This window comes from Mustela nigripes, chromosome 6 (assembly GCF_022355385.1).
Source record: "Mustela nigripes isolate SB6536 chromosome 6, MUSNIG.SB6536, whole genome shotgun sequence".
Lineage (NCBI taxonomy): Eukaryota > Metazoa > Chordata > Mammalia > Carnivora > Mustelidae > Mustela > Mustela nigripes.
Genome location: NC_081562.1, coordinates 103,516,556 through 103,538,336, shown reverse-complemented (window position 1 = coordinate 103,538,336; position 21,781 = coordinate 103,516,556). Strand labels below are relative to the sequence as shown.

Here is a 21,781-nt window from a genome sequence, read left to right as displayed (position 1 = left end):
AACAACCTGAGTCAGCAGGGATGCTCTGATGAATGTTCCTAAGTTAGACTTGGCCTACGAATCAGTGTCAGAGAAAAGCCTACAGGGTATTCCATGACTCCACAGCCTCTCCAATGCATAGATAAAGTGGTTCTGGATAGATGGGTAGGTGACTGGATGGATGGATGGATGGATGGGTGGGTGGGTAGATGGAATGAAATGAATGCCTATAAATAAGTGAATAAATGAGTGAATGTTCAAGTATTGAGAATAGGGCCTTCTTCTTTGGGATTTTTGGGATTTTTAAAATTTTGGTGTAGGGAGAGGCTTACGAAAACAGTCTTTAGGTGGAACTAACCCTTTAAGACTGTCCCCTTGGTGCCTCTAGTTCCTCCCAAACAGCGCCTCCCTCCCTGGCTTCTGCCTTCTCCCCTAGAGTCTGTATTGTAACTGTTGTTATTCCCAGCTGGATGCCAACGATTCCCTGCTAAGATACTGGCCAGTGTTCAGGGACCTGTGATGTGACCTTTCCCAGAAGGATTTGCATTTTAAAAGAAGATCCCTGGGGAAAAGGCAGCTTTTAAGCTGCAGAAGAAGGCGGCAGTGGGGGTGAGAGGCAGGGGAGCGTTTCCTTTTTGTCCCTATTGTATTTCAGAGGGCTGTCCCTGAACCCCACACAAAAGTCTAGGCCTCCAGCCCCTTTACCCAGAAGGCTCCAGAAGACAGAGGGTGGGGGCGTAGGGTCTGCACAGAGGTGAACGCAGGTGCTTCCCACCAGATCACGTCTGCGGGGATACACCTCTGTACCTGGCTAGATGGAGCAGGGACTCTTTGGTGTTGTGACCGGAATAGGCACTGCATTCATAGAAGATCAGATTGTTCTCCTGGAATCATAAAGCAGAGGAGACAGAAACAGAGTGCTGGGGGAGCTCGACGGAACCATGGGAGATGGGAAAACAGCCTGTCTGCATCTCTCCGCATCCCTCACTTCCCCTCGAAGACCCTCTTCATTCCTCTCCCCATCCCTCCTCTGTATAAGAAGGTTGATTCCCCTCGATGCCCTAGGCTCCCTAAGGCAAGTTCTGTAACCATCTCCCAGGTGAGCTATAACAATTGTAAATCACAAAACAGCATGCCACCTTAGTGCTTTACACGTTCCCATAATTGCTCTCAGGTATGTACATGCTTGTTTCCTTTTCACACCAGCCTGTGATGCAGGCAAAGATACGAAGGCTGGGACGGGCCACGTTCTTCCCACTGCACAGGCAGGGAAACCAAGGGCACAGTACAGACAGGGTCTGTTCATTCAGTGACTTATGTAGCTAATGGCGGGGCTTTTCGCAGGACACTGGCCCTGGGGCAGGTGTCCCTAAGGCACTCCAGTAGAAAATCTCCTTCACACCAGTTAATGAATATTCCAGCTGCCTAGGCTGCCAGCGTTGGTGCCACAGGACAACTGTCCATCCCCTCAGTAGGCAGAAGCCATCCTGCCTGCATGGTGGGGGCTCTTGGCCAAGGCTCATCATTATGCCCATTTATCAATCCTGTTAGTAGATTTCCTGCTTCCTCGGTAGGGACAGTGCTAATGGCAGGGAGGCTGATGCCCTGTGGGGATGCAGGCAGCCGAGGGAGGACACTTCTGCTGAGGTTTGCAGATCAGGGGACTCTACGGACACTGGGACACCGGCTCCCAGCTACCCCAGGGACCCCTGCTCCATCCTTGGTTCTCTTCACCCAGCCCCCGTAGGCACTGCTGTTGGAGCCTGACTCTGGTATAGTCTTCGGAAGAATAAAACCTCCATGATGGGGGGAGGGAGACTTCACAAGATCTAGAATTCGAAGACAAGCTTTGCCTTGTAGCTGGCTTCCTGACTCCACCAGTGAGGACACCTGTGAGAAACTGGATCAATACTAGTGGCTCAGAGCCTCGTTTTTGTTTGTTTGATTGCTTTCAACTGACCAAAAAGAGACAAAAGGGGAAAAAATGAGGTGATAAAAACACAAGCCAGCTGTTCATTAATCAAAATCTTTGGATCCAGGTGTATTTTGGGATGCAGAGATTCTGAGTCTCAGAGACACAGCAGATGTCTATACTGTGTCACCGTCGGTGGGCCTGGGACAGCACCCTATAATCAAACATATTAATACTACTTTGGTGAAACATCTGAAAATTCATTCAAGCAAGGTAAATGAAGACCAGCTCCCCATCAGTTCTGGTCAGAGTTTTCTGCCAGATGAGACATGAGAAATCTGTAGGCAGAGTTCTTTCGAATTTCAGTACTGGGGGTCAGGGAGGGCAGACAGGCAGCTAACTACCTCGTCACCCTTCTTCTTCCTCCTTTTTTTCCTAGACCCTTAGCCTCTGTGCCTGTTTGCCTAGCCTCAGGGGCCGTGAGTCCCTGTTTAGAACAAGCACACTAAAAAGTTTGGAATCCCCCATTTTCTCAGACATAGAGTTTCCTGAAAACCACTCGGAGGCAGGAGAGACAGCTAAGGAACGAGCACCGTTTACTGCCTGATTTCCATTGAGCCTTAAAGGTCCCCAGCTTGGGTAAGAGGGCTGATGCTTATATTTTAATGCTGTGTTTTCGAGTGCATGCTCTGAGTTTATCTCAAGCTCACAGCTCGGGGCTCAATCTTGATAGAATGGATAAGCTCTCTAACAGAGCTGTTCAAAGAAGAACAAGCTGTCTTACAGATAGCGAGTGTTTCATCCCTGGAGGTGATCAAGTAGAAATGCAAAAGAACGGATTTGAGTATCAGATAGGGGATTTAAGTAAGTAACCTATTACTATCTAACAATTTATCATTCTGTGTCCCAAGGAAGAGAGTCTGGGAAAACTCCCCCTACCCTAGTCCCTGCCAACTCTATCTTGCAGTGCGTGGCTTTTACAGAAAGTACCACGTGTGCAGGACATGGGCCACTCCCATGACGCCAGGACACCAACCCTGCCTGCTTGCTTCCTTCCCAGGGGGCTTCCAGAGAAAGTTCCTTCCCAGGTTCTTGGGGACAGGCCTGACTGCCCTCAGGGTCCCACCCTGTCCAGAGAGTCAGAAACGTTTGCTCTTTACCTTGGCAAGCCGCTCTCCGAGGCCTTGCGGAACTTCCCGCTCTTTCTCATTGTCAATTTTATTGCCCAGCAGAAGAACAGGAATATAGTCTCCCACAGCTTCCTGCAGAACAGATAATCCCCTAAATGAGAGAAGCATCCATAAGGAAACCCCAGAAGGGCAGGCTTAAAATGCTGGTGGGAAAGTTACAGTCTGGCTTGAGAGTCCCCTGCTGCCCCAATAGACCAGGCAAGAATAGGGTCATCCCAAAAGCGGAAACGGAACGTCACCTTCTCCGATAGCCTCAGTTTACAAAGCTTCTGCAAGGTGCCTCAGGCCTGCCTCCCAGTGCCCCCCAGACTGGGCTGTACAGTGACTCCCACCCCCACTCATCGCTGCTGGGTGGGACATGCAGGCTCCCCAGCTGTGCTGTGGGTAACAGGATGAGGGGACAGCAGACACGGGTGAACTATGTGTCCCTTTCCAGGGGTGACAGCATCCCTGAAAACATTCCTAAGTGACCAGACTTAGTCAAAATGAACCAGAATGAAGCAAAGGAATTAAGACAATGTGGTTCGGAGCAGTTCTAGCGGCTGCTTATACTGGGGCCCTATACTGGGCACATAAGCTCCCTGAAGGTTGGGTCCCATTCTGATTCATGGTACTGGGTCCCCAGCACCCAGTCTATGATTGTTGTGTATGGAATCTGAGGTGACCGTGCAGGGCAGTAGAGACCTCCGGCAATGGGGGGTTGGACAGAAACCCGCGTGGGAAGAGCTCAGTGCCCTAGAAACTCCACTTCTGGAGGAACAGAAGTGTAACAAGTAACAGGTGTATTCACAGTGTCAACTTTCTTTACTCCTCCGGTGACCGTGGTACACAGCCACGGGCCTGCTCCCTGGAGTCCTGCATCCTGGGGTGTCCTCCCTTGTGAAATGTGTGTACTTCATGCGCCTCTCAGGAGGGCAAACAAAGGGCCCACAGCGCACAGCTATTGAGTGAGTTAATATGGTAATATTCACATGTAAGCAGTTTATTTTTACTTAGCGAGATATTTAATTAGGGGCTTTTAATAATAATTTGGTAACCAATAGTTATTCATTGTAGCTAAAATGTTTTACTGAATAGAGGGTTGGGGGATGGCAGAAGCCGACAACCGCTTATAGTTTTGCCAAGAGTTTAACCACTAGATAGCACCACTTTAAATAAATGTCCCACGTCCATCTGAGAGGGGTGCATGTTTTAAGTTTGAATGCAATTAGATTTGAAATTAAGCCTCCACGGCTCCTCAATGTACACGTTCCTTTTTACTGCAGTTCTGTAGTGGGAAAAAAAAAATTCTCATTTCCTCCATGAGAATGTTAAGACTCAGAGAATCCGACAGAACAACAGCAAAGTCTTCTGAGTTATGAGGACCCTACAGTATACAGGTTCATGATTCTCCAACGGTTTTCTCTAAATTCTGATTTCCAGGGAACTCTCTGCTATTTAGTGTCTTATTAACTAGAACCCTCTCAAAGTGGTATCTCCATTTACCCATGGTCAGATGGTAACTCATGTGGGTGATGATAGCGCAAAGGCGCTGCCTGATTTGGAATGCGTCTTCCAACGCATCAGAAATAGATCAGATTATGTACACTGTAGTTGAGGCGCTAAGTGGATCACACTCTGTTCCAAGTATCTGCAAATGAGAAATGACTTCCGGCATGGAGACCTGCTGTGGCTCCCTATTACCAGAGTGTTCGGGAATGGGAATAGCCCCATTTTCGGACTGTGTGGTGCCACAGAAACTTGTGCGAGGACTTTTTCAGAGAAAAGGAAAAAAAGAGGAGGAAGCAGGGAAATGGGCCAAAAGGCTTGCTGTTGTAGAGCACATGAGAGTTATTTGTAGATTTATGTGTGAGGGATGACTAAGGCTTGTGGGATTTCTTGACATGGAAACTCTGAAAATATGAGCATCGGACTTGAAATCCCCAGGCAGAATTCGAACCCGGATACAGGTATTTTAGAATGAGTGATGGTTTCAGTCTCCTCGCTGGCCAAGGTGGTGGTGGGTGCCAAATGGCCACATGGGGTCAGATAGGGAAGAATGACCAGCCCAGCATCTGAGCCCTGAGCACCCACAAACACAGGGGTGCCTCTGAGGGAAAGCGGGGGCAGTCTTCTTTTTTAAAGCAATGCCTGGATATAAAGATAAAACACCTTAGAAGGAGTGGAAAAAAGCTACCTCTCTCCCCACTCCACCCCCACCCCCTAGCTAGAGTTGTGGCTTCTGTTTTTCCTCATTGTTCCTCTCTAATGCGAATACTGTGGACAACTGGCTTCCCCCTCCACAGGCCCTGGCCCACCACTGATGAAGAATTAGGCCTAACTCCAAAGAGATGGCAAAAATAAGTAGGCACACGCACAAGGCCAGAGAGTGCTATCCCTCCTGGGGGTCAGTCTTCATCACCAGGGCCCAACAACAGGCTTTGATACAAGGCCAGGGGGAGGATGGGGGCTGGGATAGATAGATGTCTCGAGGTCCTCTCTGACTTGAAACTCAAGTCTTCAGCTCTCTGCCCAAACCTTATGCTTTTCACGTACCCAGCTAGTTGTTCTGCCTGTGTACTGCTTGGCACAAAGAGGCTCGATCTGACCCACCAGATGAAGCAACGTTTCCTGTTCCAAGTTTAAAGTCCAAAGAGTTAGGGTTAGGGTTGAAGGTCCAACCTCCTGTTGAAGGTCCATCCCACCTCTGGTGACATTTCTATAGATGCCATTGGCATGGCAGGGCAGAGGGAAGGAATCGAAGTTGTTTAGCTGGACACACAACCTCTGTGGTGAGGGGGGACCCACCCCTTTTCAAAGACTCTATTCAGTGAGCTATGAGATGGACCTATGCAGCAGGTTCCTATCGCTGTCACCCGGCGCAGAAGCCTCTCCATACCTCCAACCGTCTGAGTTGCCTTTCTTTGAACTTGAGCTTGTTGGAAGACAGACGTGTTGAAATTCACAAGATTACCCACCTCTGACTTTAAATAACATGAGCTGTCAACTTGGAGCCGAGGACTGGCATTCAGCTCAGAACGTGCAGCTGTTGGGTTTGCTTGGCTGTAGTGTGTGTCTGTGTGTGTGTGCATGTGTGCGTGCGTGTGTTAATATCCAATTGCTGGGAGGCAAGAAAAAGCACTTAGCCAGGATAGTGCTGCTAGTTCCCTGGAGCCAGAACAAAAAAATTTCTCAGCACATTAAAGCATGTAGTTATGCTAAGAAAAAAATGACTGCAAAATTATATCTTGGGGGTTTCCATATTTATCCACCCCCTGGACTATGAGTCAAAACAAGATTTATTTGTGTAGTCGTTTTAAACTGCCAGCACTTCAAGCTCAACTTGGAACATGGGGGAAAAAATCAAACTGCTATTTTTTGCTCTGTACTGAACATGGCCACCAATGACAGAGATTCTCATTCGAGAATTAGCTCGTGGTCCATGAAGGGAGAGGAGAGGGGGCCTGGCCCCTTTGAGCTATAACGGAGCATTGTGCTTTGAGGCGAAGTGGGAAGGATGGAAAAGAGAAATGAACACCTATTTTTTAGAAGCAGATTTCAACCACAGACCATGTGACTCTCTTGTCACATAATGTATAATGCAGCATAATGAAGTGGCAGGGCCCTAGATTCTAGCTCTGGCTGGGTGTCTGGCAAGCTGGGGGTACTTTTGGAGAAGTCACTTCCTCTCTCTGGATCTCAGGCCTTTTCATCTATAAAACAAGAGGCCGCATTAAATTAATCTCCCCCCCCCCTTTTTTTTTTCCAGTTTGGAGATGCAGATTCTGTTGGCTTAATGACTTCTGTCATTTTCCACTTCCTTGACTTACAGGCCTAAGAATACAGGGCCACCAGAGTGCCAAAAGATTGAAACAAGAAGTTCAACATGCCCGGACTGCAGACATTGGGGACCTACAAACTGGGTTTGAGGAAAATACCAGCCCATTCAGGCTTGTGCCAAATCTGATTTTCCCTGATCCAGGCCCCAAAGTCTCCAGATGTCCAGTTGGTCTTATGGTATAAACATGGGACATTGAGAGTGCCACCTGTTTCTTCTCTAGATTAAACCAGTCTTCCCCAGCAGGGATGAGAAGGAGGTAGGGGAGGGCTGGGGATACCCAGGTGGCTGGAATGGCTACCTGTTTTGATTTGCTATAAGGTATATAGGGAATGTAAACTGACAGAAGGCCTGGGGGCAAGGTAGGGGGGGGGGAAAAACGAGGGGGGGGGGGCAGGGGGCCAGCCATGGCGGGGGGGGGGGGGGGGGGGGGGGGGTTCTCCCACTTCATAAAGCAGCACAGGCCTTAGTCAGTTCTCTCTCACGGGAAAGGATATGGGTTCTTTGGGGACTGGAAGGATCTTCTAGGGTCCTTTCATCTGTGCCTACTCCTCCTCCATCCTGACCCCCTCCCCCAGAGGATCAAAGGCCATGCGCTGTAAGAATGTGGGGGTCAGGAGGAACCTTTCAGAGCCTCCGTTCCACTCTGTCATGGGTGACTGGCCAGTTTCCTGGGAGCTGGGATGATACGAACTTCTTTTTCAGGGACCAAAGCGCCCCCCACCCCCACCCCCAGCATCTGTTCCCAGCCCGCACAACCTCTTCCAAGAGTGAGTCTTCGGCATGTATAATCTGTGGCAATTTAAGCCCTTTCTTCTTATACTGCTTTTCAGGTTGCGGGAGGAAGGGGCGCTGCGAACAGCTGGCCAGCATTCACTTAATAATAAGGCTTCAGGTTCTGAAGCCTGTTATTAAAGCTCCCCCTCCACCCCCCCTTCTCCGGGCGAGGGAGTTCGCAAAGTGCTTGGAGTTCTATGGAAAAATAAGGTGCTCCGCAAATACAAAGTACTTATTATTTTCAGTTCCCTCTGATCAAATGAGGTGTCAGGTTTTAATCTGTCACCTGACCCCCCTGATTGCTGGTTGCCAAGGCAGAATGACTTCAGCTTTTCAAGAATCTCGAGAATAATTGCATTCACGATCCCACTGCTCTGCGCCTTCAACACACACTCCACCGTCTGACACTTGTTCACGCGTTCACATAACCGCCCCCCACCCCCCGCCACACTTGTCTCCAATCTTTGGGCCACTGGGCTGGGTCCCTGCACCGGGTACCCCAACACCTCCCCCGTGCCAGACCAGGTGGGGGATGCACGGCAGAGTCTTGGGGGACACGCAGGAGAGTCTTGGGGGAAGGCACGCAGACATCTCTGCAAGTGATTCAGAGCCTCACTTCTCCAAGGGTGGTACCCGGCCTGGCTGGCCGCGCGGGCCTCCCTGAGAACTTGTTAGAACCTCGGGGCCTACCTAAGGTTTTGTCCCTGCGGAGTCAGATTCTGTATTTTAGCGAGGCGCCCAGGAGATTCCTGTGCATATTAAACTTCGAGAAGCACTTTTCAGGCTTGGATCATGGCAGCTGAGAAGCCAAATCACCCAAGGGACGGCTGCTTTTTTCTTTTTCTTTATCTTTATCTTTTTTTTTTTTTCTCCCCCTTCAATGTATTTCCAGGCCCTGAATCATTCTATTTAGGAGATAAGGCCTGGCCTCTGTTTTGTCTGAAAGCACCCCAGGTGATCCTGACCGTCCGGGTTTGGCATCCCCATTTAGAGTTTACCCAAACCTTCTGCTCTTACTCCTGAGAAGGAACATTAAAGGCCAAACGATACAGAAAAGTCCCACCCTCACCTGGAGAATTCTGGGTTAAGTGCCTTTCCATGTGGCTTCCCCAGGGGGCCATCGAGACACTAGGGTTTCCCTGAGGTCTCTTGCTGGGTACATGTTGACAGTGTTTTTCAGCCCTACCGCACTTGGGAACACGCCGGACATCCGGGGCTTGGCCCGGTTTTCGGGAGAATGACCAAGCTCGTGCTTCCAGCTGCAGGGATGGCCCTCTGGGATTTCTTGGCCTCACTGCTGCCAAATTCAACCTGATATTCCACCTCTCCAGCGAGATCCTGGGCTCTGGGTGCACAACCAGGGCCTCAGAAGCAGCAGCCCCTACTGAGGGCAAAGAGCAAGGTTCTGTAAGTTTGCCTCCTCTCTCCATCCCTATTCATCACAGACTACTTAAACTGCCTCTACCTGCTCCAGTCTGTCTCAAGATGTTGCTATCTGGGGACAATGGGTACATAGCTGGCTGGGGCACCTGGGTGGCTCAGTGGGTTAAAGCCTCTGCCTTCGGCTCAGGTCATGATCCCAGGGTCCTGGGATCGAGCCTCGCATCACGCACACTGCTCGGCAGGGAGCCTGCTTCCTCCTCTCTCTCTGCCTGCCTCTCTGCCTACTTGGGATCTCTGTCTGTCAAATAAATTAAAAAAAAAAAAAAAAAACTTAAAAACACTGTACATAGCTGGGAAGAGAATGGGAAGGTCACGGCCTCGACGTCTTCCTTTGAGAATGAGATGGCTGTTTTAGATCAGTAATTTCTCACAGGGAAACCCTCTTGTCTAACAAAACTGGGCCTGGACTTCTAGTTGAGAAAACTGAGCGAAGCAGAAAGGGCTCTCAGTGATCTGGGGAATCAGCTCTCCCCAGTTCCTGGGGGGAGTCTCTATGTTCCCAGGGTTCCCAAGAAGAAAGTTTGAGAACCAGCAGATAGCTAATCCCCAGTGTCACTCCTGGGGCTTAGTTTCCTGTGAGGAAGATAAATGGGCCGCACTATTAAAAAGAAACAAACAATCCTGTCCTGTTGCTTCCAGATTACCCATCCCATTTGCCTCCTTTGTTAGCTTGGCCTGGAGCCATTCGCTACATGTCAAAACTTCCATTTTCTCTACTGTAAGTTCCTCAAGCACCATCATTTTGAGAAATAATTTGTATGAAGCGAATTTCAGAGAAACCTTTGAATCTGGTTTCCACTCTTGTTCCTTCTTTTTCCTGGAAATGAGAAGGATGTGGATTCACAGAAGAAAGGAATGGCCCAGCCAATCCAAACTCCAAGAGAAACAGATTTTGGTGGGAGGAATCACAGATCTTAGGACCAAAAGGATGAAGAAATGAACAACTCCAGGATTCTGCCCGCCCAAGGATACCGTATCCATTCATGCCTCCCACATCCGTTGAGCGCTTGTTCTGCGGGGCCCCATGCCAGGTGCCTGTTACACAGTGTGGCAAAGGCACAGGGTCATTCTCAGGAGACCCAGAGGCAGGGAGCTGGGCTGACAACTGTGTCCTTCACAGCCGTGTTACAGTGTGGTAAGCAGGTAAGGACTATGCCAGGTCTTCGGGGCTGGAACAGAGGGATGAAGGTAAACTCCACAAGGACCGGAACCTTGTCTGTTACCTGCTGCTATCATTCCCAGAGCCTAGAACAGTGCCTGGCTGTGCTTTAGACAAATGCATGAGCAGCACATGGATTCTGCAGGTAGAAGGAGGTGGGGCATCCTAGCTCATCGTTTTGTTAAAGACTCCTCGGAGGTCCTCTCAAATAAGTATGTGCCTTGTCTACCCTGGCCTTGGCTTTGAGAAGGCTGCATCTGAGTGGTCAAGGAAGAACATGCAGGTGGCCAGAAAGTACAAAACACTTGCAAAGCAACTTCCTGTGAGTATAAATCAAGGGAGTTGAGTTTTACAGCTAATCTAGAATTCAAAGAAGAGGGCTGTTGCCTGTGGGCCCGCCCAGGGTGGCCTTTCGGTGAGCCAGGGGACTCTCACATTGTATGTAGATCAGCCTCCCCTCTTGCTGAGGGTTGTGACAGAGGTCCCAATGCACTGTGTGGAGCCCCTCCTGGGCTGGGCATAGCTGGGCCCACGGGAGCCAGAGCAACACAGAGGGCCGAGAGAGGGAAGAACACGGGTGGGACTCCGCTTAAACACTGTCTTCTTGCCGTTCTGCGCCCCTCCCCAATCCTAGCCCCTTCCCTCGAGGCACTGATGGCAACGGTAATGACACAGTCAAGGGTGTGATCTGTTTCTCAAGTCCCCACCTCTGTGAAGGCAGGGACTGAGTCAGTCTCGTTCACCCCAGTACCGAGGGCTTGGGCTTGGGTGAACGGCCATATGGACAGGGGAACCGGTGTGTTGCTGGAGAAGGCGGGTTTGGACTCAGGTTTTGGAAGTGTGGAGGGCCGGGCCGGAGATGGGCAGGGACAAGGGGGAGGCAGGAATCTGCGTCAATGCTTTAGAAGGTCACCAGCTCACCTCCACGCTGCTCAGCCACTGCCGGACCGACAGGAATGACTGTCTGGCGGTGACATCGTACATGACGACGACGCCATCGGCCTTCCTGAAGAACTGCTGGGTGATGCAGCGGTACCTGTCACCGAGGGCCACATGTCAGGGGCTGCAAGGCATCCTGGCGGCCCCCTCGGTGGGCGGTGGAGGAGGCAGGGTTGGGTCAGGGGTGCTCCTCACCTCTCCTGTCCCGCCGTGTCCCACAGCTGCAGGGCCACGTATGAGCCATCAACGTGCATCATTTTCACCTGATAGTCGATGCCTGCAGGGCAGAGGGAGCCTATCACTTCCAGATCAGAGAACTATGCCCAGACTCCCCGCATGTCCAGAAGCCTGTGAGGCCAGGGGTGACAAACCACCCTGAGCAGGTGCCCCCCACCCCCAGAGAGGGGATGTGGGGACCTGGACGGGGAGGTGCGGAAGCTGAGCGCTGGTCCTGTCTCTGCCTCTGAGCAGGCTGCGGGGTGTGGATCAAATCGCTTAACCTCTCTGAACTGTAGTTTCCTCGCTGCAATGTAATTCACACCCTCTTTAGGGATTCTATAATAAGGCTCAAGTGAGATCCCATATGTAGAAATGATACACCAAGGTGAAGATATTTGTTATTTTTCATGAATTTACTCCCTCATTGCAAAGATGAAGGAGGAAGAGACCATCCTCCTATTTCTTTCTCCCGCTACTCCCTAAAATCCTTTTCAAAGTTCCCATAACAAAGTTCAATTATTCCTGGGGGATGGATCATACTTTCAGACTTCCATCAGCCAAAGCAAAGGATAGGAGGAGTGGGGGAGCCGTGGCAGGTAGACGGAGGGTCAGAAGAGAAGTGGCAAGGGAGGGAGTCAAAAGCAGCATTCACCCCTGAGATGGGTTTTGAGCTCCTAATCCGAGCCACTGAGCCAGTCAAAACCATCTCTCTGTGGCCTCGACCCTACCCAGAGTCCTGCACCAGAGAGACGAGGTCTGTACCCCACAGTGGCCCTCAGAGAAAAGGACTTTAATGCAGTTTCTCTAAGAACACATTCCTCTTTCCTACATCGTGTAAGAATGTTCACAAATGTTTAGCACTTTTCAAAAAGTCTTGCTCCCTCATGGTATCTGATCTGGGTTCTAGAAGGCATCCCCTGCCACCTTCAAAAAGACCCAGGGGAAGGGGTTGGGCCATCCTAACAGATTGCTGTGGAAGGCTCAGTAAGGGACAGCAATAGAAGCTTGGACACAGAAACAAAAGAGATGACAGAGAGGCAGTAAATAGGAAAGGGCATCGCAGCAACTGTCTCCAGGCAAAGCCGAGGGCACTAGGGGCCCAGGAGTGGCAAGAAGGCGGGAGGGAGAGTCGTCCACTTCTAGAATGTCAGACCTAAGTCCCGAAGCAGGAACTCTGAACGCCCTCTGCTTCACAGGCATTAGCGAGTTACAAGCCCAGCTCTGAGGCCCATTCTTTTTGCAACGGTGCCCTGTACCCAGGGACACCTGGTAGCCTCATTTCACCTAGAAAGCCCAGGGCTTAGAGCTCCCAACAAAACAGATTATGACTAGTGGTGCTGAATCTGGGATGCTGTCCCAGTCTGTGCTCTGGGCAACTGAAGGAGCTGCCTCCTTTCCTTTCCTTCTCTTTCCCTTTCCTTTCCTTTTCTCTTTTTAAAGATTTTATTTATTTGACAGAGAGAGGCACAGCAAGAGAGGGAACACAAGCAGGGGGAGTGGCTTCCTGCCAATCAGAGAGCCCAGTGTGGGGCTCAAACCCAGAACCCTGGGATCATGACCTGAGCTGAAGGCAAACACTTAACGACTGAGTCACCCAGACGCCCTTTTCTGATAACAACTCAGGAGAAAGTCAACCATTGTTGACACACCTTCAGGGTCTGATCTGAAGCAGGTGATGGTCCAAAGCCCCCAGGACAGAGCCTTCTCCTGAACAGAAAGGCAGGCAGGCGGAGGGGCAGGTGGTGCCCCATGGGTCTTGGCTGTGGTCATGATCTTGCTCTATCTCACTGGCCAAATACTTTGCTGGAGGACAGGGAGCTTGTCTTACCAGGAGCAGAGTGGTTTCTGTGCCTTAGTGAGCTTGCTGGGACTCCCAGCTGGGTACATGATGTACTTGTCTCTGCAACTTCAGACAGAGAGGCCCGGGAAACTGAGAAGCCCAAGGGGGAGCCCGGGGGCGGTGGCAGGAGACACAAGGAGTCCGAGACCAATAGCACAGGCAACACACAATGACGTAGGACCAGAGAGCCTAGAATAAACTGCTTTCTAAGACCACAGGCAGTTCTAACATTTTAGGAGCTGGGCAACCCACACTGTGTGTCCCAGTCTCAGTTTTGCCTTGACTCGCTATGCGACCTCGATGACATTATGTCATTTTGGGGTGTCTTCACTCCTCATCTGCAAATGAGGGATGATGGAGGGTGTAGAGGGCTAGGTCAGAGGTTCATAATCTTGAAGTTCAGCTGTAGCACTCAAGAAACACATGGCAGTGACGCCCAACTTGCAATCTGTCTGGTTCCTGAATGACAGTTGGACGTCAGGGGTCCCTGTTACTGAGAATTGCGTCGTGTCTTGTCGGAGGATAGTGTGGGTTATAGCTGGGCTGATGGACTCCAAGACTGACATTAACCCTTCTGGACAAGACAGGCTCGAGATATTATTTAGAGTGGGGGGATTTGGTTGGGGGGGGGGTGCTGAAAGTTGTGGTAGAGAAAAACTCCAGGATTTCTCTGCAGAGATGCGGAGTGGGATAGAAAGACTGGTGGCCAAAAAGGGCGGAGTGCATTCTGTTAGGAAAAAACTTCTGGAAGAAACCTCTTGGGCGGTGGCCTGTGACTGAGGGCAGGGGGATGTGAACCAATGTGGGGCAGTGGAAGGAGCACAGGACTCGGAGTCCCAGTTTCCAGGGAGGGTTAGCTTCTATTAATCAGTCCTGTCACGTACAAAATGAGCTCCAGCGTTCTACAGAAACCATCATTTGACATCTCCAGGACACCCACGGGGCTCAAGCACTTGCCTTTGAAGGAATCCACTGGTCCTAAGGTGGGGTGGGCAGGGACCTCAAATCACACTGCCATATTAGAGCATTTACATTGTGTTCAAGCCAAGAGTCCAGGAGGGATCGTGTCCATATGAGGGAGTGGGAAACCTGAAATCCCTTTTGATGGGGCTGGAAAGATTTAGGGAACTGCTGAGTCTCTCTTAGGACTCTGTTTATGCTGGTGGGGTTGCTCCTGACAGGGGGTGGATAGCCGGAACCCCAGGCTAGGGCGAGACAGCTCTGTCCCCCTAGAGCAGAATTCTGTGGCTCCTCTGTCTCTTTAAAGGGAGCATCTTTCTGGTGGCTGGTGTGACATCTGTTACTGACATGTGTACCAGAACAAGGCACGTTGTGTGGCAGGGAGACTAATTTCAGCTGCTGTTCCAGCATGTTCTGCGCAGTGTGATGAAGGGCATTCCTGATTTGGAATCTTTGATATTTTTCCCTTCCTAAATTGTAGGTGTTTCCATAATTGGTCTCCTGGGAAGTGCAAATTAGTCTGATTTTTCATTTTTCAGAGGCTTCCAGCACAGGGCTACAGGTTGGAAATGTAAACGGCCCCTGATTCCTTGATTTCATCTACGGGGGAGGTGCGCCGTGCGCGTCACTCAGAGGGACACCCCTGAGGGCCGAGGGGCTGGCACCATCCCATCTCCCACGAACCAGTGCTGGAGCCCTGACTTGTGGGGGCCTCCCCCATGGAACGCCCCCAGGAAGGTGAGTCCTCCCTCGGCAGCCATTGGTTCCTGCAGGACACTGGGCCACTCAAGGCCAGCAAGGCCAGACTTCTCCAGGCTTGGGTCATAGGCTCCCCTTCTTCCTGTTAGGGGCCTGATTCTTCATCTGGGGAGGGGGGTCTCAGTCTTTGGGTGGAATGAGACGGGAGGGAGGGGACAGGAGAATGTTCCAGATGTGATACCAATGGAGGAAAAGACCCAGCAGTAAGGATGGGATGCCTGAAGCATGTGGGAAGAGACCCTCCTCCAGGCGCAAATTTGGAAGGAAGGGAAAGATCATGGAGCCTCCCCAGGCAGGGTTCTGGAGCAGGGGAAGCCTGTCTTATAGAGCCAGCCTGTCAGACAGCCGAAGGTCCAAGATGGTCTGAACAGAGAACCAGGCTTGGAAGCTGTCTTCGGTGACCTAGTTCGAATCTTCCAGGAGGAAAAACTCGAAGCACCCACAGGTAACATGTCCTCCTAAGGTCACACAGCTGATCAGTGGCAGAGCCAAGATGAAAATCCCAGGCTCCTTAAGTCCCACTGAACCTCAATAGCCTCCCCTGCCTATACCAAACCATGCCCACCTCTCAGGATGGGCAAGTGTCCTTGCCCCTCCCTGGGTAGAGCACGCACAACTCCGTATGCTCAGGAGATACTGCGGAGTGGTACAGAAGGGGCCAGTGAGGGACCAATATCAGCACTGAATGAGCTGAGGGAATGTGGACAAGCTCTCAATCTCTCTGGGCCTCAGTTTCCCCATCTGTCCACTGGGCTGATAACAGTACTTTCTTTCCCTGCAGGGTTGTGCAAAGACAGACTGAAGTGATAAATACAAAAGCCCCAAGGTAAATATGCTTATCCCATCAGTATGTTTTCAAATTCTGGGACAGCTGCCTTATCACTGTGGTTAAATGGTACATAGTAATCTCTCAGTGGATTTATTTTTGGCTTGAGTGATTCAAGCAAAAGGTAGAAGCTAAAAAGTCAGTACGCCCTTGGGTCTTGTCACATCTTCTAATGCAATGAGCAACTTTGGGTGAAGAGAGCAAAGGCCTCTATCTGAATAAAATATTACTCGAGTGTGGGAACACATTAAGCCAAGATCATCCATTAATAGCTGAGCCTAATGAGCTTCCATGATGAAATCCAGCTGTTACCCAGCAGGCCTGGGCCGCAGATGGGTAACATGTGCTGGTAAAAGGAGTCACCCAGGGCACTGTCCTCCACCGCACCCCTCTACACACACACGCACACATATGTGCACACTTAGGGAGGGGCAGGGCAGGAAGCTGCTGGCCCATTGGGGAAGCAGGGGTTGTGGTGTTGGGGTGCACAGTTCAGGAAAAGCATAAAGCCATGCTGAAAATGGAGGAAAAAAAATGATAAAAAAAAGATGGCCTTAGAGGTGCCTGGTGGGCTCAGTCATCAAGCGTCTGCCTTCAGCTCAGGTCATGATCCAGGGTCCTGGGATCGAGCCCCGCATCATCGGGCTCCCTGCTCGGCGGGAAGCCTGCTTCTCCCTCTCCCACTCCCCCTTGCTTGTGTTCCCTCTCTCACTGTGTCTCTCTCTGTCAAATAAATAAATAAAATCTTTTAAAAAAAGAGATGAGCTCAGAGGGGAGCGTGGGCCCAAAGTCCACCTTTGCTGGCTGCAGTTCCCCTCAGGCTGGATGAAGGAAGTGTTCAGGGGCTCCACTCCGTGTGGAATGAGCTTAGCAGCTGGCACTGTGCAGGAGGAGGACTTGACCTTGCTCTTTCAGCCTCGCTGGGGAATAAGGGGGGTCAGGGGCCCTGTACCAGCAAGGCCCCACGGCCACTCCCACCAGACCCCCAGTCCCTTCCTGGGCTCTCTTCTCCCTCCCCTTCCCAGAGTGGTGCAAGAACTCACCCACAGTAGCTGCCAAGCCGGGGGCAAACCGGTCCTCACAGAACCTCCTCAGGAAGGACGTCTTCCCCACAGCGGAGTTGCCCACAAGCACAATTTTGAAGAGCCGGTCTGGGATGGAGGGGGAGGCTTCCTCCTGTGGATGGCAGACAGACTGCTGGCAGACAGACTGCTGGCATGGCCACCAGCCCCACCTCCTGCTACGACCTGTCCTTCAACCAGTCCCTACAGGGTCCAGGGGAAGGCAGGGACCTGGCCTGTGGACCACACAAGGAAGGGCACTCCGGTGTTGGGTACAAGGAGCTTTGGGCTCTAGGCACAAGGTCTCCTTCTAGTATCAGCAGGAGGGAAGAGAGACACTCACTCAAACATTTGTGGTTTGCCTACAGTCCTGTAGACCCTGGGCAGAGGACATGGGGATGGGGAGCCAGGCCTGGGTGGCCGTGGATGGATGGAGGCAGCCACAGAAACAAATAATTCAACACAAGCTTCCAACTGCTCTGGGAGCGTGGAGGGGGAGGGGGAGTCCAAGGTCCATGGCGGAAAGGGGGGTAGACACACTGTGAGTGGAGGCTTAAAGAGAAGGCAGAGATTCTCTGTGCAGGGGAAGGACAGGTGGGATGTCTGCAGGGGGAAGGGGAGAAAGAAGACATAGGTAAATCACGGGGCAGAGATGGCCCAGGCTAGGGGGGCCTTTATCTCTGCCCTATCACTGAAAGCCTGGGCTGAATGGAGCACGGTCTTGCTTGCCTGCCTGCACAGTGCTCCTCCTTCCGCCTCATCAGCTTCCAGTTAGGGCCCCATCTGCCTGGGAAACAGGCTCTCCACTCAGTAGGTTGGGAAATCCACCAGGCCGGATCAGACCCCTGGGCGGAGCTTTCCAGACTCAACAGTCACTGGGCTCTTTCTCCTTGCCCCCGTGGCCCGCAGGGGCTGGGAGCAGGTCGGCCGGTGAGTTAGTCTGGGACCCTAAAGCCTGGTGGGGAATGGACTTGTTCTAGGACAGCCGGAGCCACAGAGCAACCAGAGTCCTCTTGCCCGCAGGATCGCTCCTTCCCACTGACTGCTTGTTTGCTCGCCCAAATCCTGCCTACAGGCCCAGCCCAGTCCTGCCTGGCCAAATGAGGAAGCTCTTCTGGATCTATTTAGAAGCGGATTTGGGGGAATTAGCTCCTCTAGTTCAGCAAATACTATAATGGAGTGGCAGCAGATATTTGCAGTACTTGAGCCTTGGAGAAAAGCCATTAACAGCCTTTTGGGGAGAAATCAATTCCACACAGTACTTAAGAGGGAATTCAAGGTCAATTACAGGGGTTTAATCTGAACTTCAAAAAAAAAGACCAACAAACGGGCACCTGGGTGGCTCCGTGGGTTAAGCCTTTGTCTTCAGCTCAGGTCATGATCTTGAGGTCCTGGGATCGAGCCCCACATGGGGCCCTCTGCTCAGCGGGAAGCCTGCTTCCCCGCCTCTCTCTGCCTGACTCTCTGCCTACTTGTGATCTCTGTCTGTCAAATAAATAAATAAAATCTTAAAAAAAAAAAATCCACACTCATGGGGCGCCTGGGTGGCTCAGTGGGTTAAAGCCTCTGCCTTCGGCTCAGGTCATGATCCCAGTGTCCTGGGATCGAGCCCCGCATCGGGCTCTCTGCTCAGCAGGGAGTGTGCTTCCTCCTCTCTGCCTGCCTCTCTGCCTACTTGTAATCTCTGTCAAATAAATAAATAAAATCTTTAAAAAAAAAAATCCACACTCATAAACTATACCCTCTACTCCATTTTTAACATTCTTTTAATGCATAAGGGCATCGACTCTGCGGGTCCCTGCTCAGCCTCAAGCCTCCTGTTGTCATTTGTGTGACTAAATCTCAGGGCAGCAATCTGTGTATCCCTAGGCCTGTCACCAGGCAGAGAATGTGAAGCCCAGAGCAGGAGGAGATGGTTCTGGCTGCAGAGGCTGTGTCAGCCCTGTTCTAGAAGGAGCAGGGGGTTTTGTAGGCCAGAGGAGATCAACACCCTGATGGTCCAGCTCTGGGCAGGCCCCACCTCCAGGCACTGTGAACTCCAACTCATGTCCACTCATAGGCCCTGTGTCCCCTCTGGGGGACAATCCTCAGCGTCATAACCAGATTGGGGGGAGGGCGCTGGAATAAGATCTGTTCTCATTCTCTGTCCTGCCACTTTTAAAAGAAGTAATAATAAGCTTTAAAAAAATAAAAGTAACACATGGCAATTTTTTTAAAATTAGGAGAAACAGAAAAGTAGAGAAGAAACTAATAGTTACTCATAGTTTGTCTCGCCACCCAGAAGTGGGCACTATTCATATTTCGATGCATTTCTTCTAGGCTTTTTTCTATGTGGATGAATGAATGCGATTTGAAATATTATACACAATTTTATTCTTTCTCATATATTATTAAATTATTAATATGTCTCCAAGTCAGAAAAGTTTCTTGAAAATGTGATTTTATATTTTTTAGATTTTATTTATTTATTAGAGAGAGAGAGAGTGTCCCTGTGCACACACGAGTGGAGGGGCAGAGGACGGAGGACAAGCAGATTGCCCACTGAGCACAGAACTGGACACGGGGCTCCATCCCAGGACCCTGGAATCATGACATGAGCTAAAGGCAGATGCTTAACCGACTGAGCCACCCAGGTGCCCCTTGAAAATGTGATTTTTAACAGTGCTATAATATTCTATTGAATTTTTTCAAGTATTTGCTAATATACATGACCATTTTTGAGTTAAATTTTTGTCTGAACTTGGTTATTAGGAAAGATTGCTAGGAGTAGAAGTACTGGTTTAAAGGATGTGGAATTTCTAAGTTCTCAATTCTTATTATCAGTCTACTGTCCAGAAAGGCTATACCAATTGATGCCCCCGCAGCCTTGCATGGGAGAGCCAGCCTCACAGAGCTCTTGTAAAGGGCAGACCCTCTGGGGAAGCTGCCCCGTGATTCTCTGAGAGCACACTTCCCGTCTGCGGCAGCTCCTGTCCTGGACTAGTTGGTAGCACACGTGATGGAGTCAGCACCCATGAGAGAGCACAGGGCGAAGAGGCTGTGCTCCTGTCCCTGGGGGACCAGACCAGACCTCACTCCTCTGTACTTCTACTTTCCCATCTGCCACAGGGGAAGACACTGCGGATACACCCCATCTGCTCACGTGGTCCAGCACCCCTGGAGGCTTCGTTCTCCGTTCACCCTATCTCTTACTGACCTCTCGACACTTTTACATTTGGGAGCAGAGCTTGGGTATTTAAAACCCCAGTGGGTCCCCTGCCCACACATGTAGGTCTGCGTGGAAGGGAACGTGGAAGGGTGTGGAGGAGGGAGGGGTCGCTACCCACCACTGGTGCCATCCAGCTCTTACTCATCCCCTGGCCCAGGGTCCTTTGGAGAAGGGATATGTAGGCATCTTAATCCAGGCCCAGGAATGACAACTGGCGCCAAGAAGTCCCCGCAGTGGTTGGAAAGGAGTCCTGGTGCACATGCCCCAGTAGGACAAGTTCTTGCCACATGAGCTGTTTGGAAATGCCCAAATACCCATTTGGGCTGCCTGTGTACAGGGAGGAGTCTCCTTCACACTGTCATGGGTGTTTCTGTAGACTTTCAGAGTGCCCAGTGGGAGGTGAGAAACTGGAGGAGTCTATACCTGGGCCTGGGTCACAAACAAGGTGCGGAACATCATCACCATGAACCAGAAGAAGATGGTTACTATGGCCTGCTTCTCCCACAACACTGAGCAGGAAGCCCTGGTGGGGAGTGCAGGCGGGATGAGGGACAGGAGGAGCACCCTCTAGGGAGGAATAGGCAGGGCATTTGGGAATGAAAGGATGGTTAGCCAGTTGGGATGACGATGTAAGCTTTACAGAGCAATGATTGGCCTTGCTGAGAACAGTTACAAAATATAAGAAGATTTATAATTTTTAAAGCATGTGATATGTTATGCTAAGAGCCAGGCAAGGTGTCTGTCTAAATTAGTCACTCAATAAATGCTTCTGATCCGAATCAGAAAAAGAGAACACAAGGGCAAACAACAGAAGTTATAAAGAGAATTTACTAGGACCCCTGAGCCTCCCTGGTGACACTCAGTTCCACAGGGCAAGCTGGTATCTGATGGAGGCAAATAGGGTGATTCATAAGACCAGCCACATCGGACTTCTTGAGCTGCCTTTGAGGCTCTTGGGTTCAAATGCAGGGGACAGGCATAAAAGTGACATCAAGAAACCAACATAGGATGCGTCCTTACCTTAGACAAGGCTTCTTTTCCAACAGGCTGCCTTCGGGGAGATGTAGGCATGGGTTCCAAGGGTCTGGCCTGCCGGCTTTGTGCTTCCACCCTCTGCTGGGAGACCTCCTCCTCTTTTGAGCATTTGCTCAATGGCTGCTCAAAGCTGCCATCCAGGAGCTGGGGCAGGGGGTCTTCTTCAATGGAGATGATTCTGCGGAGTGCCCGGGGGAGCGGACCCTCAGCCCCTGGCTCCTCTTCTGGAAGGGGATATCCACCAAGGCCAAGTGAGCTTCTCCTCCTTGGGAGGCCAAACACATCTTCTTCCTCCTCTGACTGGCTATTACGGGGTAAGGAAGAAAGAGAAATGGGGAGAATATCATAAAATATGTCAATATGGGAACTAGAGAGATGTCTAATAGCTCTGTGATAAACAACTAACAGAAAAGCATTACACCTTGGGGGTGGAAAGCTCCAGGGAAGGAAATAAAAACAGACTTTGCATTCTCTAGCTCATTCACCCAACACACTTCTGAAAGTGTTTAATGAATACGAAGGTGATAAGGTAGTGGTGATGATAATGATGGACATGATGGTGATGATAAGGAAGGTGGTGGTGATGATGATGAGGAATGTGGTGGTGATGTTGATGATGAAGGTGGTGGTGATGATGAGGAAGGTGGTGGTGGCGAT

General features: G+C 50.8%; 1 protein-coding gene across 5 annotated transcripts in view; it reads right to left on the bottom strand.

Moving 5' to 3' along the window:
- Window positions 1-21,781, bottom strand: part of CRACR2A (calcium release activated channel regulator 2A) — a 130,603-nt gene that overhangs the window by 13,431 nt on the left and 95,391 nt on the right. For all 5 annotated transcript variants that reach the window (XR_009404874.1, XM_059403787.1, XM_059403786.1 and 2 more), the window contains 6 exons: window positions 21,110-21,428; window positions 16,864-16,996; window positions 11,412-11,493; window positions 11,199-11,313; window positions 3,052-3,153; window positions 787-863 (listed from right to left, as the gene is read on the bottom strand). Coding sequence is in view for 4 of the 5 variants with exons in the window: in XM_059403787.1 (XP_059259770.1) it covers window positions 787-863; window positions 3,052-3,153; window positions 11,199-11,313; window positions 11,412-11,493; window positions 16,864-16,996; window positions 21,110-21,428 (828 nt within the window). In the remaining variant the exon portion in view is untranslated. The remainder of the gene's footprint in view (window positions 1-786; window positions 864-3,051; window positions 3,154-11,198; window positions 11,314-11,411; window positions 11,494-16,863; window positions 16,997-21,109; window positions 21,429-21,781) is intronic.